General features: G+C 51.5%; 1 protein-coding gene across 1 annotated transcript; it reads left to right on the top strand.

Moving 5' to 3' along the window:
• Positions 1-13,117: 13,117 nt before the first annotated feature.
• LOC123739092 (protein asteroid homolog 1) lies at positions 13,118-15,480 on the top strand (the record flags this gene model as incomplete). The annotated part of the gene is given in 4 exon segments (XM_045713649.1): positions 13,118-14,590; positions 14,830-15,043; positions 15,166-15,340; positions 15,450-15,480. Coding segments are annotated over 4 exon segments (942 nt in total), but the record flags the coding sequence as incomplete, so codon positions are not given.
• Between the last annotated feature and the right edge of the window lie 1,759 nt (positions 15,481-17,239).

Genomic DNA, 17,239 nt, shown 5'->3' with positions numbered 1-17,239 from the left:
TAGCCCACATCAACCTCACGCTAGCCCGCAACACCATCACCACTGTAGCCCTAACCACCACCACCACCACCATGGTAGCCCACACCACCAAAATGGTAGCCCTCACCACCACCACCATAGTAGCCAACAACACCACCACCATGTTAGCCCACACCATCACCTCCACCATCAAAGTAACCCACACCAACACCACCACCACCACCATAGTTGTCACGTCCTGACCAGTATAAAGGTTATTTGTTATGGTAGTTTGGTCAGGACGTGGCAGAGGGTATTTGTTTTATGTGGTTCGGGGTGGTGGTTTTGTAGAAGGGTATTTGATTTATGTATTACGGGGTTTTTGGGCACTGTTCTATGTTAATGTATTTCTATGTTTAGTCTAGTTAGTTGTATTTCTATGTTTAGGTTAATGGGGGTTGGACTCTCAATTGGAGACAGGTGCTTTCTCGTTGCCTCTGATTGGGAGTCCTATATATGGGTAATTGTTTGGTGTAGTGTTTGTGGGAGATTGTTTCTTGTTTTGCCTGTGTGAGCCTTACAAGACTGTTTGTTGTTCGTGAGTTCTTCGTCATTTTGGTGTTCACTTTATTTTAGATGAGCATCCACATTCCTGCTGCGTTTTGGTCCTCCATTCCCGACGACAACCGTGACAATAGTAGCCCACACCAACACCACCACCACAACGGTATCCCAAACTACCACCACAATGGTAGCCAACAACACCATCACCTCGGTAGCTCACACCACCACCACCACGGTAGCCCACACCACAACCACCATGGTAGCCCACAACACCACCACCATGGTAGCCAACACCATCACCACCAATGTAGCCCACACCACCACAAGGGTAGCCTGATCCACGACCACCATGGTAGCCCACACCATCACCACCACCACCACCACGGTAGCCCACACCACCACCACCATGGTAGCCAACAACACCACCATGGTAGCCCACACCATCACCTCCACCACCAAAGTAACCCACACCAACACCACCACCACCACCATCATAGTAGCCCACACCACAACCACCACCACCACAGTAACCCACACCAACACCACCACAACAGTATCCCAAACTACCACCACCATGGTAGTCCACACCATCACCTCCACCTGCAAAGTAACCCACACCACCACCACCACCACCACCACCACCACCACAGTAACCAACACCAACACCACTACCACCATCACTGTAGCCCACACCACAACAAACATGGTAGCTCACACCACCATCACCACCATGGTAGCCAACACAAACATTTCCACCACCACATTATCCCACACTACCACCACCATTGTAGCCCACACCACCACCACGGTAGCCCACACCACCACCACCACCACGGTAGCCCACACCACCACCACCACCACGGTAGCCCACACCACCACCACCACCACGGTAGCCCACACCACCACCACCACCATGGTAGCCCACACCACCACCACCACCACGGTAGCCCACACAACCACCACCACCACGGTAGCCCACACCACCACCACCACCATGGTAGCCCACACCACCACCACCACCACGGTAGCCCACACCACCACCACCACCTCCACCACCACCACCACCACAGTAACCCACAGCACTAACCACAGTAACCCACAAAACTACCACCCCACCTCCACCACCACCACCACCACAGTAACCCACAGCACTACCATCACCACCACCACCACCACAGTAACCCACAACACCACCACCACCACACTAACTCACAAAACTACCACCACCACCACCACCACAGTAACCAACACCACCATGGTAGCCCACACCACCACCACCACCATGGTAGCCCACACAACCACCACTACTGTAGCCCTAACCACCACCACCACCACCACCACCACTGTAGCCCTAACCACCACCACCACCACCACCACCACTGTAGCCCACACAACCACCATGGTAGTCCACACCACCAAAATGGTAGCCCTCACCACCACCACCATGGTAGCCAACAACACCAACATGGTAGCCCACACCATCACCTCCACCACCAAAGTAACCCACACCAACACCACCACCACCACCATCATAGTAGCCCACACCACAACCACCACCACCACAGTAACCCACACCAACACCACCACAACAGTATCCCAAACTACCACCACCATGGTAGTCCACACCATCACCTCCACCTGCAAAGTAACCCACACCACCACCACCACCACCACCACCACCACAGTAACCAACACCAACACCACTACCACCACCACTGTAGCCCACACCACAACAAACATGGTAGCTCACACCACCATCGCCACCATGGTAGCCAACACAAACATTTCCACCACCACATTATCCCACACTACCACCACCATTGTAGCCCACACCACCACCACGGTGCCCACCACCACCACGGTAGCCCACACCACCACCACCACCACGGTAGCCCACACCACCACCACCACCACGGTAGCCCACACCACCACCACCACCATGGTAGCCCACACCACCACCACCACCACGGTAGCCCACACAACCACCACCACCACGGTAGCCCACACCACCACCTTCATGGTAGCCCACACCACCACCACCATAGTAGCCCACACCATCACCACCAATGTAGCCCACACCACCACAAGGGTAGCCCGATCCACCATCGCCACAGTAGCCCACAATACCACCACCACCACCACCATGGTATTCAACAACACCACCACCAACGTGGTAGCCTACAACACCACCACCATGGTAGCCAACAACACCAGTACCACCAACATGGTAACCAACAACACCACCTAAACTAGACAAGGTAAGTCAGTTACCTGCCAGTGCCTAAGTGATCATGTGTGATGACCACTGTTTGCATAATACATTCCTCTTCTAGGGTGTTTGCCTGCTAGGTTTTCAGAAAGGGAAACTTAACAAAAGAGAAACCCATCCATTGTAATGATGCTGTAAATAGTCATGTGACTGAAACTCTTCACTCCATGTCCTCCTGTATTTTAAGTTAATAAACCTTTAACCCTTTGACCTGTTACACCATCTCCTCCTGTGAATTAACTGTCACACCACATAGCCCACATCAACCTCACGCTAGCCCGCAACACCATCACCACTGTAGCCCTAACCACCACCACCACCACCATGGTAGCCCACACCACCAAAATGGTAGCCCTCACCACCACCACCATAGTAGCCAACAACACCACCACCATGTTAGCCCACACCATCACCTCCACCATCAAAGTAACCCACACCAACACCACCACCACCACCATAGTTGTCACGTCCTGACCAGTATAAAGGTTATTTGTTATGGTAGTTTGGTCAGGACGTGGCAGAGGGTATTTGTTTTATGTGGTTCGGGGTGGTGGTTTTGTAGAAGGGTATTTGATTTATGTATTACGGGGTTTTTGGGCACTGTTCTATGTTAATGTATTTCTATGTTTAGTCTAGTTAGTTGTATTTCTATGTTTAGGTTAATGGGGTTGGACTCTCAATTGGAGACAGGTGCTTTCTCGTTGCCTCTGATTGGGAGTCCTATATATGGGTAATTGTTTGGTGTAGTGTTTGTGGGAGATTGTTTCTTGTTTTGCCTGTGTGAGCCTTACAAGACTGTTTGTTGTTCGTGAGTTCTTCGTCATTTTGGTGTTCACTTTATTTTAGATGAGCATCCACATTCCTGCTGCGTTTTGGTCCTCCATTCCCGACGACAACCGTGACAATAGTAGCCCACACCAACACCACCACCACAACGGTATCCCAAACTACCACCACAATGGTAGCCAACAACACCATCACCTCGGTAGCTCACACCACCACCACCACGGTAGCCCACACCACAACCACCATGGTAGCCCACAACACCACCACCATGGTAGCCAACACCATCACCACCAATGTAGCCCACACCACCACAAGGGTAGCCTGATCCACGACCACCATGGTAGCCCACACCATCACCACCACCACCACCACGGTAGCCCACACCACCACCACCATGGTAGCCAACAACACCACCATGGTAGCCCACACCATCACCTCCACCACCAAAGTAACCCACACCAACACCACCACCACCACCATCATAGTAGCCCACACCACAACCACCACCACCACAGTAACCCACACCAACACCACCACAACAGTATCCCAAACTACCACCACCATGGTAGTCCACACCATCACCTCCACCTGCAAAGTAACCCACACCACCACCACCACCACCACCACCACCACCACAGTAACCAACACCAACACCACTACCACCATCACTGTAGCCCACACCACAACAAACATGGTAGCTCACACCACCATCACCACCATGGTAGCCAACACAAACATTTCCACCACCACATTATCCCACACTACCACCACCATTGTAGCCCACACCACCACCACGGTAGCCCACACCACCACCACCACCACGGTAGCCCACACCACCACCACCACCACGGTAGCCCACACCACCACCACCACCACGGTAGCCCACACCACCACCACCACCATGGTAGCCCACACCACCACCACCACCACGGTAGCCCACACAACCACCACCACCACGGTAGCCCACACACCCACCACCACCATGGTAGCCCACACCACCACCACCACCACGGTAGCCCACACCACCACCACCACCTCCACCACCACCACCACCACAGTAACCCACAGCACTAACCACAGTAACCCACAAAACTACCACCCCCACCTCCACCACCACCACCACCACAGTAACCCACAGCACTACCATCACCACCACCACCACCACAGTAACCCACAACACCACCACCACCACACTAACTCACAAAACTACCACCACCACCACAGTAACCAACACCACCATGGTAGCCCACACCACCACCACCACCATGGTAGCCCACACAACCACCCTCACTGTAGCCCTAACCACCACCACCACCACCACCACCACTGTAGCCCTAACCACCACCACCACCACCACCACCACTGTAGCCCACACAACCACCATGGTAGTCCACACCACCAAAATGGTAGCCCTCACCACCACCACCATGGTAGCCAACAACACCAACATGGTAGCCCACACCATCACCTCCACCACCAAAGTAACCCACACCAACACCACCACCACCACCATCATAGTAGCCCACACCACAACCACCACCACCACAGTAACCCACACCAACACCACCACAACAGTATCCCAAACTACCACCACCATGGTAGTCCACACCATCACCTCCACCTGCAAAGTAACCCACACCACCACCACCACCACCACCACCACAGTAACCAACACCAACACCACTACCACCATCACTGTAGCCCACACCACAACAAACATGGTAGCTCACACCACCATCACCACCATGGTAGCCAACACAAACATTTCCACCACCACATTATCCCACACTACCACCACCATTGTAGCCCACACCACCACCACGGTAGCCCACACCACCACCACGGTAGCCCACACCACCACCACCACCACGGTAGCCCACACCACCACCACCACCACGGTAGCCCACACCACCACCACCACCATGGTAGCCCACACCACCACCACCACCACGGTAGCCCACACAACCACCACCACCACGGTAGCCCACACCACCACCTTCATGGTAGCCCACACCACCACCACCATAGTAGCCCACACCATCACCACCAATGTAGCCCACACCACCACAAGGGTAGCCCGATCCACCATCGCCACAGTAGCCCACAACACCACCACCACCACCACCATGGTATTCAACAACACCACCACCAACGTGGTAGCCTACAACACCACCACCATGGTAGCCAACAACACCAGTACCACCAACATGGTAACCAACAACACCACCTAAACTAGACAAGGTAAGTCAGTTACCTGACAATACCTAAGTGATGATGTGTGATGACCACTGTTTGCATAATACATTCCTCCTCTAGGGCGTTAGCCTGCTAGGTTTTCAGAAAGGGAAACTTAACAAAAGAGAAACCCATCCATTGTAATGATGCTGTAAATAGTCATGTGACTGAAACTCTTCACTCCATGTCCTCCTGTATTTTAAGTTAATAAACCTTTAACCCTTTGACCTGTTACACCATCTCCTCCTGTGAATTAACTGTCACACCACATAGCCCACATCAACCTCACGCTAGCCCGCAACACCATCACCACTGTAGCCCTAACCACCACCACCACCACCATGGTAGCCCACACCACCAAAATGGTAGCCCTCACCACCACCACCATAGTAGCCAACAACACCACCACCATGTTAGCCCACACCATCACCTCCACCATCAAAGTAACCCACACCAACACCACCACCACCACCATAGTTGTCACGTCCTGACCAGTATAAAGGTTATTTGTTATGGTAGTTTGGTCAGGACGTGGCAGAGGGTATTTGTTTTATGTGGTTCGGGTGGTGGTTTTGTAGAAGGGTATTTGATTTATGTATTACGGGGTTTTTGGGCACTGTTCTATGTTAATGTATTTCTATGTTTAGTCTAGTTAGTTGTATTTCTATGTTTAGGTTAATGGGGGTTGGACTCTCAATTGGAGACAGGTGCTTTCTCGTTGCCTCTGATTGGGGAGTCCTATATATGGGTAATTGTTTGGTGTAGTGTTTGTGGGAGATTGTTTCTTGTTTTGCCTGTGTGAGCCTTACAAGACTGTTTGTTGTTCGTGAGTTCTTCGTCATTTTGGTGTTCACTTTATTTTAGATGAGCATCCACATTCCTGCTGCGTTTTGGTCCTCCATTCCCGACGACAACCGTGACAATAGTAGCCCACACCAACACCACCACCACAACGGTATCCCAAACTACCACCACAATGGTAGCCAACAACACCATCACCTCGGTAGCTCACACCACCACCACCACGGTAGCCCACACCACAACCACCATGGTAGCCCACAACACCACCACCATGGTAGCCAACACCATCACCACCAATGTAGCCCACACCACCACAAGGGTAGCCTGATCCACGACCACCATGGTAGCCCACACCATCACCACCACCACCACCACGGTAGCCCACACCACCACCACCATGGTAGCCAACAACACCACCATGGTAGCCCACACCATCACCTCCACCACCAAAGTAACCCACACCAACACCACCACCACCACCATCATAGTAGCCCACACCACAACCACCACCACCACAGTAACCCACACCAACACCACCACAACAGTATCCCAAACTACCACCACCATGGTAGTCCACACCATCACCTCCACCTGCAAAGTAACCCACACCACCACCACCACCACCACAGTAACCAACACCAACACCACTACCACCATCACTGTAGCCCACACCACAACAAACATGGTAGCTCACACCACCATCACCACCATGGTAGCCAACACAAACATTTCCACCACCACATTATCCCACACTACCACCACCATTGTAGCCCACACCACCACCACGGTAGCCCACACCACCACCACGGTAGCCCACACCACCACCACCACCACGGTAGCCCACACCACCACCACCACCACGGTAGCCCACACCACCACCACCACCACGGTAGCCCACACCACCACCTTCATGGTAGCCCACACCACCACCACCATAGTAGCCCACACCATCACCACCAATGTAGCCCACACCACCACAAGGGTAGCCCGATCCACCATCGCCACAGTAGCCCACAACACCACCACCACCACCACCATGGTATTCAACAACACCACCACCAACGTGGTAGCCTACAACACCACCACCATGGTAGCGAACAACACCAGTACCACCAACATGGTAACCAACAACACCACCTAAACTAGACAAGGTAAGTCAGTTACCTGCCAGTGCCTAAGTGATCATGTGTGATGAGCACTGTTTGCATAATACATTCCTCCTCTAGGGCGTTAGCCTGCTAGGTTTTCAGAAAGGGAAACTTAACAAAAGAGAAACCCATCCATTGTAATGATGCTGTAAATAGTCATGTGACTGAAACTCTTCACTCCATGTCCTCCTGTATTTTAAGTTAATAAACCTTTAACCCTTTGACCTGTTACACCATCTCCTCCTGTGAATTAACTGTCACACCACATAGCCCACATCAACCTCACGCTAGCCCGCAACACCATCACCACTGTAGCCCTAACCACCACCACCACCACCATGGTAGCCCACACCACCAAAATGGTAGCCCTCACCACCACCACCATAGTAGCCAACAACACCACCACCATGTTAGCCCACACCATCACCTCCACCATCAAAGTAACCCACACCAACACCACCACCACCACCATAGTTGTCACGTCCTGACCAGTATAAAGGTTATTTGTTATGGTAGTTTGGTCAGGACGTGGCAGAGGGTATTTGTTTTATGTGGTTCGGGTGGTGGTTTTGTAGAAGGGTATTTGATTTATGTATTACGGGGTTTTTGGGCACTGTTCTATGTTAATGTATTTCTATGTTTAGTCTAGTTAGTTGTATTTCTATGTTTAGGTTAATGGGGTTGGACTCTCAATTGGAGACAGGTGCTTTCTCGTTGCCTCTGATTGGGAGTCCTATATATGGGTAATTGTTTGGTGTAGTGTTTGTGGGAGATTGTTTCTTGTTTTGCTTGTGTGAGCCTTACAAGACTGTTTGTTGTTCGTGAGTTCTTCGTCATTTTGGTGTTCACTTTATTTTAGATGAGCATCCACATTCCTGCTGCGTTTTGGTCCTCCATTCCCGACGACAACCGTGACAATAGTAGCCCACACCAACACCACCACCACAACGGTATCCCAAACTACCACCACAATGGTAGCCAACAACACCATCACCTCGGTAGCTCACACCACCACCACCACGGTAGCCCACACCACAACCACCATGGTAGCCCACAACACCACCACCATGGTAGCCAACACCATCACCACCAATGTAGCCCACACCACCACAAGGGTAGCCTGATCCACGACCACCATGGTAGCCCACACCATCACCACCACCACCACCATGGTAGCCCACAACACCACCACCATGGTAGCCCACACCATCACCACCATGGTAGCCCACACCATCACCACCAATGTAGACCACACCACCACAAGGGTAGCCTGATCCACCACCATGGTAGCCCATACCACCACCATGGTAGCTCATAGTAGCCCACACCAACACGACCACTACCATGGTAGCCTACACCACCACCACGGTAGCCCACACCACCACCACCACCACCACCACGGTAGCCCACAACAACAACACCACCACCACGGTAGCCCACACCACCACCATGGTAGCCGACACCACCACCACGGTAGCCCACACCACCACCAACACTACCACGGTAGTCCACAACAACACCAGCACCACCACGGTAGCCCACACCACCATGGTAGCCCACAACACCACCACCCCCCACCACCATGGTAGCCCACACCAACACCACCACAACATGGCAGCCCACACCAAAACCACCAACACCTTCACCTAGGTAGCCCTACCACCACCACTATGGTAGCCCCTCAACCTCACCACCATGGTAGCCCACACCAATACCAACACCATGGAAGCCCATAACACCACCACCACCACCACCACCACCATGGTAGCCCACACCAACACCACCACACCATGGCAGCCCACACCAAAACCACCAACTCCTTCACCTCGTTAGCCCTACCACCACCACTACGGTAACCCACACCAACACCACCACGGTAGCCCACACCAACACCACCATGGTAGCCCACACCAACACCACCACCATCACGGTAGCCCACACTACCACCACCACGGTAGCCCACACCACCACCACCACGGTAGCCCACACCACCACCACCACGGTAGCCCACACCACCACCACCATGGTAGCCCCACCACCATGTTGCCCACACCAACACCATGGTAGCCCACAACAACACCACCACTATGGTCACTCACAACGAACCCCAACAGTAGCCCACACCAACACCACTACCACCACCATGGTAGCCCACACCACCACCATCATGGTAGGCCACACCACCACCATGTTAACCCACACCAAAACCATAGTAGCCAACACCATGGTAGCCCACAACAACACCACCATCATGGTCGCCCACAACGAACCCCAACGGTAGCCCACACCACCACCACCAAGGTAGCCTGTACCAACACCACCCCCATGGTAGCCCACACCACACCACCATGGTAGCCCGCACCAACACCGCCACCACTACCAACAACAACGTGGTATCCTACACCACCACCGCCACAGTAGCCCACACCACCACCACCACGGTAGCCCACACCACCACCACCACCATGGTAGCCCCCCCACCACCAAGCCACACCACCACCACGGTATCCCACAGCACCACCACCATCACCTCGTCAGCCCACACCATCACCACGGTAGCCCACACCAACACCACTATCACCACCATGGTAGCCCACACCCATCGTAGCCCACACCACCACCACAACCAGGGTAGCCTACACCAACACCACCACCATGGTAGCCCACACCACCACCACCACCACTGTATCCCACACTAACACCACCATGGTAGCCCATACTAACACCACCACCACCAAAACCACCACCAACAACAACATGGTATCCTACACCACCACCACCACGGTAGCCCACACCACCACCACCACGGTAGCCCACAACACCACCACCATGGTAGCCTACACCAATCTCAACATCAGCAGTGAAGAGGCTACCCCGGGATGTTAGCCTTCTAGGCAGAGTTGCAAAGAAAAATACATATCTCATACTGGCCAATAAAAAAGAAAAGATTAAGATGGGCAAAAGAACACAGACACTGGACAGAGATATGGCTTTTCTTTGCAACTCTGCCTAGAAGGCTAGCATCCCGGGGTCTCCTCTTCACTGTCGATGTTGAGACTGGAGTTTTGCGGGTACTATTTAATGAAGCTGCCAGTTGAGGACTTGTGAGACGTCTGTTTCTCAAACAAGACACTAATATACTTGGCCTCTTGCTCAGTTGTGCACCGGGGCCTCCCACTCCTCTTTCTATTTTGGTTAGAGCCAGTTTGCGCTGTCCTGTGAAGGGAGTAGTACACAGCGTTTTACGAGATCTTTAGTTTCTTGGCAATTTCTCGCATGGAATAGCCTTCATTTCTCAGAACAAGTATTGACTGACGAGTTTCAGAAGAAAGTTCTTTGTTTCTGGCCATTTTGAGCCTGTAATCGAACCCACAAATGCTGATGCTCCAAATACTCAACTAGTCTAAAGAAGGCCAGTTTTATTGCTTCTTTAATCAGGACAACAGTTTTCAGCTGTGGTAACATAATTGCAAAAGGGTTTTCTAATGATCAATTAGCCTTTTAAAATGATAAACTTGGATTAGCTAAGACAATGTGCCATTGGAAGACAGACGTGATGGTTACTGATAATGGGCCTCTGTACGTCTATGAAGATATTCCATAAAAATCAGCCATTTCCAGCTACAATAGTCATTTACAACATTAAAGCTTGTTTGATGAAGATGCTTGGAAGTCATTTTCTATTAGGTTGAGACTAGGTTGAGTCTCAAAGGGATGAAATGTTGTGGAAAAATTACATTTAGACATACTATGCTGTTTATACTTTGAGAATTGTCCATTGTTATAGGCTAGTGTTTTTTTGCTGATTCAGGCTTGTCTATCGTATAAACGTTTGGGGTCACTTAGAAATGTCCTTGTTTTTGAAAGAAAAGCACATTTTTTGTCCATTAAAATAACATCAAATCCATCAGAAATATAGTGTAGACATGAGGGGAAAGAGGAAAAAGGTAAGACTTTCTTGCACTTAGTACATTACAATTGTAAATGACCTCTGTTGTCATTGAGTTTCAACTCTTCACATAGAGCAATACATTCTCAGAAGGGGAAAAAGAATGTGATTTAAACATCGGTAAATGCTTCATCACCACACACAAGGCAAACGCTTCGTTTGGTGTTTGTTTACCATATCACTGTGGATAAACAACCACCACCACCACCACCACCACCACCACCACCACCACGGTAGCCCACACCACCACCACCACCACAGTAGCCCACACCACCACCACCACGGTAGCCCACACCACCACCACCACCACAGTAGCCCACACCACCACCACCACCACCACCACCACCACCACCACCACCACCACCCACCACCACCACCACCACAACCACCACCACCACCACCACAACCACCACTACTACTACCACCACCACCACCACCACCACAACCACCACCACCACCACGGTACCCCACACCACCACCACCACCACCACCACCACCACCACCACCACCACCACCACCACCACCACAACCACCACCACCACCACCACGGTAGCCCACACCACCACCACCACCGCCACCACAGTAGCCCACACCACCACCACCACCACCACCACACCACCACCACCACCACCACCACCACAACCACCACAGTACCCCACACCACCACCACCACCACGGTAGCCCACACCACCACCACCACCACCAGCACCACACCACCACCACCACCACCACCACCATGGTACCCCACACCACCACCACCATGGTACCCCACACCACCACCACCATGGTACTCCACACCACCACCACCATGGTACTCCACACCACCACCACTATGGTACCCCACACCACCACCAGCATGGTAGCCCACCACCACCACCACCACCACCATGGTACCCCACACCACCACCAGCATGGTAGCCCACCACCACCACCACCACCACCATGGTACCCCACACCACCACCAGCATGGTAGCCCACCACCACCACCACCACCACGGTAGCCCACATTACCACCACCACCACCACTAACCTAAACTAAATACAGGCCTTTGCCATCCAACCCAACCAGTTTATACAATTAATATGCAGCAGTTTATCAGTTATGGAAGTTCTGTTTCCAAATACAATGGAACAGGAAACTAAACAAGGTAAGTCAGTTACCTGCCAATACCTAAGTGATCACGTGTGATGAGCACTGTTTGCATAATACATTCCTCGTCTAGGGCGTTAGCCTGTTAGGTTTTTGTTTTCATACATGGCATTGGTAGGTTTAATTGTTGATCATGGCATAGTCACTAGACAACTGGAGAGGCAAGTGTTTTTATTTCTGATAAGAAATAATTTCAATAAGACTGATCCCATAAACTAGTCTAGACCTGTCAGCATCAGGTGAAGTGACCATAAAGAGATCATGAGGGAGATATGACGTGTGGAAAGAGAAACTTAACTAAATGGAAACTAGTCCATTGTAACAATGCTATAAATAGTCCTGTGACTGAAACTCTTCACTTGGAAAGACAGCACATCCCAGACGGAGAACATCATGGGTGTCTCAGGTTTAACCAAATTATTAAATCATCATGGAAACATTTTAGAAGATTTTAAATTCAGTGAAAGCAAGCTGGTCGTAGATGGTAGTAATCTGTTCCACTCTCTTTATTTTAAATCACGTTTGGATCAGAAGCATGGAGGGGATTATGATGATTTTGAGGACCAGGTCTGCAAGTTCTTTAAGGCTCTGAGAGATTGTGGCATTAAACCTTATGTGATTATAGATGGAGGCTCCGACCACACCGACAAAAAGTTTAAAACTCTCAAAAATCGAGCTGAATCAAAGATCAAGAATGCCAAAGCCTTGACTGAATCAAATAATCTGGAAAGAGATGTACTACCAGCCCTTGTCAAATATGTCTTCAAACAGGTCCTCTCCAGCCTAAATGTGCCATTCACACAGTGCATCTGTGAGGCAGACCAAGGAATAGCCCTCCTGGCTCGAAATTGGAAATGTCCAGTGCTGTCTGATGACAGCGACTTTTATATCTTTGACATCGTGGAAGGATGTCTGCCCATCTCTCATTTTCAGTGGCAGGAGACGTCTGTGAGTCAACGATATATCAAGTGCAAGCGCTACACCACAACAAGATTCTCCCAACACTTTAACATCAACAAACAGCTCCTCCCAGTCTTCGCTGTTATGGTAGGAAATGACAATGTCTATTTTGGCATCACGTGGGAGGACAATGAAGACAAGCCGCGTGTGGGAAGCAAAGTAAGACAAGCCAAGAGAGATTTCCTACCTTGGAACGCATCCTGAAATGGCTGGCCAGCGTCCAGGAGAAAAAGAAGGCCTTGGAGTTAATGCCCAGTCTTATTGGAGACAAGAATGCTGACGTCGTCTCTAGGGGCATGATAGACTATGATATTCCAGAGACTCTACCCAGTTACCTGGAGGGGTTCTTCAGCAATGACGTGGCGCCTGGCCTCGACTGTCTCCCAACGCCTCTGAGGGTCCTGCCAGATTGGACCCTGCTGCTGTTGATGAAGGGTAAGCTTCCCTCCCGCATTGTGAACGTGCTGCTGCATAAGAGGGTGATGCAGAGTGCTCAAGTGGAAAATCACGCCTTGGTCAGTGGGAACACCACCTCTCAGTTCATACGGCAGGTACTCTATGGGCTGCTGCTGCTTGGGAGCTCCCCAGTGAAGGAGCATGACAGGAAAGGCAAGAACCTCAGAACCGATGGGAGGAAGGCGGACCCGAGCAGTCAAAAGGTCTCAGAGGTGAAAGAGTATGACAGGGAAGGCACGGAGCTGACATACAGAATGGTTAAAGCCATCCTGCCCAGTGCTGCACAACACCTGCAGCTAGACACGCTGGATAAGGTATGTATACATATGATACAGTATTGTATAGTTAAGAAAGAAGGCCAGAGGGGGTGTGGTATACAGCCAATAACCATGGCTAAAGGCTATTCTTACGCACGACGCAAGGCGGAGTGCCTGGATACAGCCCTTAGCCGTGGTTTCCTGCACGAACCACCCAGTTTCTAATATACAGTATATTATGAACGTACTGCTGTTGATACTGAAATTAATTATCATTCTCTTGTTCTGTTTCTTAGGCTCCACATTCAGTGCGGCTTGAGGTGTTTTTGGAAACCCTTCGTGTGTCCCAGTCCACTTTGAATGGTATCCCACCTCATCTGGAACTTCCTGTGGCTGTTACCTACTACTGGCTGAGGCACGCCCATCCCCAACCAGACCGTCCTCTCCTGCAGGCCCTGCTACTAGGACTGGTCTATGGAGAGTTCTGCAGAGAGAGGAAGTGCCAGGGAGGTATGGACCAGAGCATGAACCAAAATACACAAACAGACTCACACAATGTATAATTCATAAATATTGAATTGTGTGAAGTGCAGCCAATGACTCCTCCCCTTTTTGTGTATCTGGGTTCATAGTGGAGGCCGAGGGACCCGTGTTGGAGAGGCTGAGAGAGCTGACTCAGAATCCTGTAGGAGCTGATTTAAACCTGGGTGTGGCCCACGCCTATAGCCAATGGCAGTGCTGCCTGAGGGAGGGCCTTAACCTGAACCAACTGCTGTGCTTCCCTCTAACTGAGCCTCAGTGTGCCTGGTAAGGTGTCACTTCCTGAATCAACCTAAATCAATTACTGTACATGTTATTCTAGCCCAGCAGCAAGACAGCTAATTCAACCATCTGTTGTTTCCCTGTTGGAGTCTAGGCTGTACAGGGGCACTCTGGTGCACCAGCTTGTGGACCAACTGAGACGGGGGTGAACCCGGATTCTCTTCTGATGGAAGTCCTTTCCTCTATGGAGCTTTACCAAGTCATGCTGGATAACCTGAAGGATTGTTATGAAGGTACTGGAAGAAAGGAGGAGGCCAATGAAGAGGGTTGGACGCAAGTCAGGAGGTAGGAAGAGGTAGGGGTGGGAATAGGCACCACTACGTACAGTACAAGTCAAAAGTTTGGACACACCTGCTCATTGAAGGGTTTTTCTTTATTTTTACTACTTTCTACATTGTAGAATAATAGTGCAGACATCAAAACAATGAAATAACACATATGGAATCATGTAGTAACCAATTCTTTTTTAAACAAATCAAAATATATTTTATATTTGCGATTCTTCAAAGTAGCCACCCTTTGCCTTGATGACACTAACAAAATGTCCCCAGTTGGTGTTTTATTTTGTTTACTATTGTTGTGGGGACTTCTGGTTCCCATAAGTATAGTTAAACACGTTCACACGCAGACACACCGACACACACCACACACACACACCACACACACACACCACACACACACACCACACACACACACCACACACACAGACACACACACAGACACACACCACATGCACCAGACACACAGTGCAAAAGAAGAGTCAGCTAGCCTCTGCTCTCATTGCTGCATGATGAAAGTGGCCCAAGCCTCTGAGAAGTCTGCTAATGATAACGATGTGGAGGCTCTCTCTCTCTCTCTCTATCTCCCTCTCTTGCTCTCTCAGTCCCAGCTCAGGTATATCCCAGCCCCCAAGGCTCTCAGTCCCAGCTCAGGTATATCCCAGCCCCTAGGCTCTCAGCCCCAGCTCAGGTATATCCCAGCCCCCCAGCCCCCAAGGCTCTCAGTCCCAGCTCAGGTATATCCCAGCCCCTAGGCTCTCAGTCCCAGCTCAGGTATATCCTAGACCCCCAGCCCCTAGACTCTCAGTCCCAGCTCAGGTATATCCCAGCCCCCAGCCCCTAGACTCTCAGTCCCAGCTCAGGTATATCCCAGCCCCCAGCCCCTAGACTCTCAGTCCCAGCTCAGGTATATCCCAGCCCCCCAGCCCCTAGACTCTCAGTCCCAGCTCAGGTATATCCCAGCCCCCCAGCCCCTAGGCTCTCAGTCCCAGCTCAGGTATATCCCAGTCCCCCAGCCCCTAGACTCTCAGTCCCAGCTCAGGTATATCCCAGCCCCTAGACTCTCAGTCCCAGCTCAGGTATATCCCAGCCCCCGGCCCCTAGACTCTCAGTCCCAGCTCAGGTATATCCCAGCCCCCAGCCCCAGCCCTAGACTCTCAGTCCCAGCTCAGGTATATCCCAGTCCCCCAGCCCCGAGACTCTCAGTCCCAGCTCAGGTATATCCCAGCCCCTAGACTCTCAGTCCCAGCTCAGGTATATCCCAGCCCCCAGCCCCTAGACTCTCAGTCTCAGCTCAGGTATATCCCAGCCCCCCAGCCCCCTAGACTCTCAGTCCCAGCTCAGGTATATCCCAGCCCCCAAGGCTCTCAGTCCCAGCTCAGGTATATCCCAGCCCCAAGGCTCTCAGTCCCAGCTCAGGTATATCCCAGCCCCCTAGGCTCTCAGTCCCAGCTCAGGTATATCCTAGACCCCCAGTCCCAGCACAGGTATATCCCAGCCGCCCCTTAGTCCCCCCGTCCCAGCTCAGGTATATCCTAGACCCCCAGTCCCAGCTCAGGTATATCCCAGCCCCTAGGCTCTCATCCCCTCTTTCAGGTATACATCA

Source organism: Salmo salar, unplaced genomic scaffold (assembly GCF_905237065.1).
Source record: "Salmo salar unplaced genomic scaffold, Ssal_v3.1, whole genome shotgun sequence".
Taxonomy (NCBI): Eukaryota; Metazoa; Chordata; class Actinopteri; order Salmoniformes; family Salmonidae; genus Salmo; species Salmo salar.
This window is presented reverse-complemented; position numbering and strand designations above follow the sequence as displayed.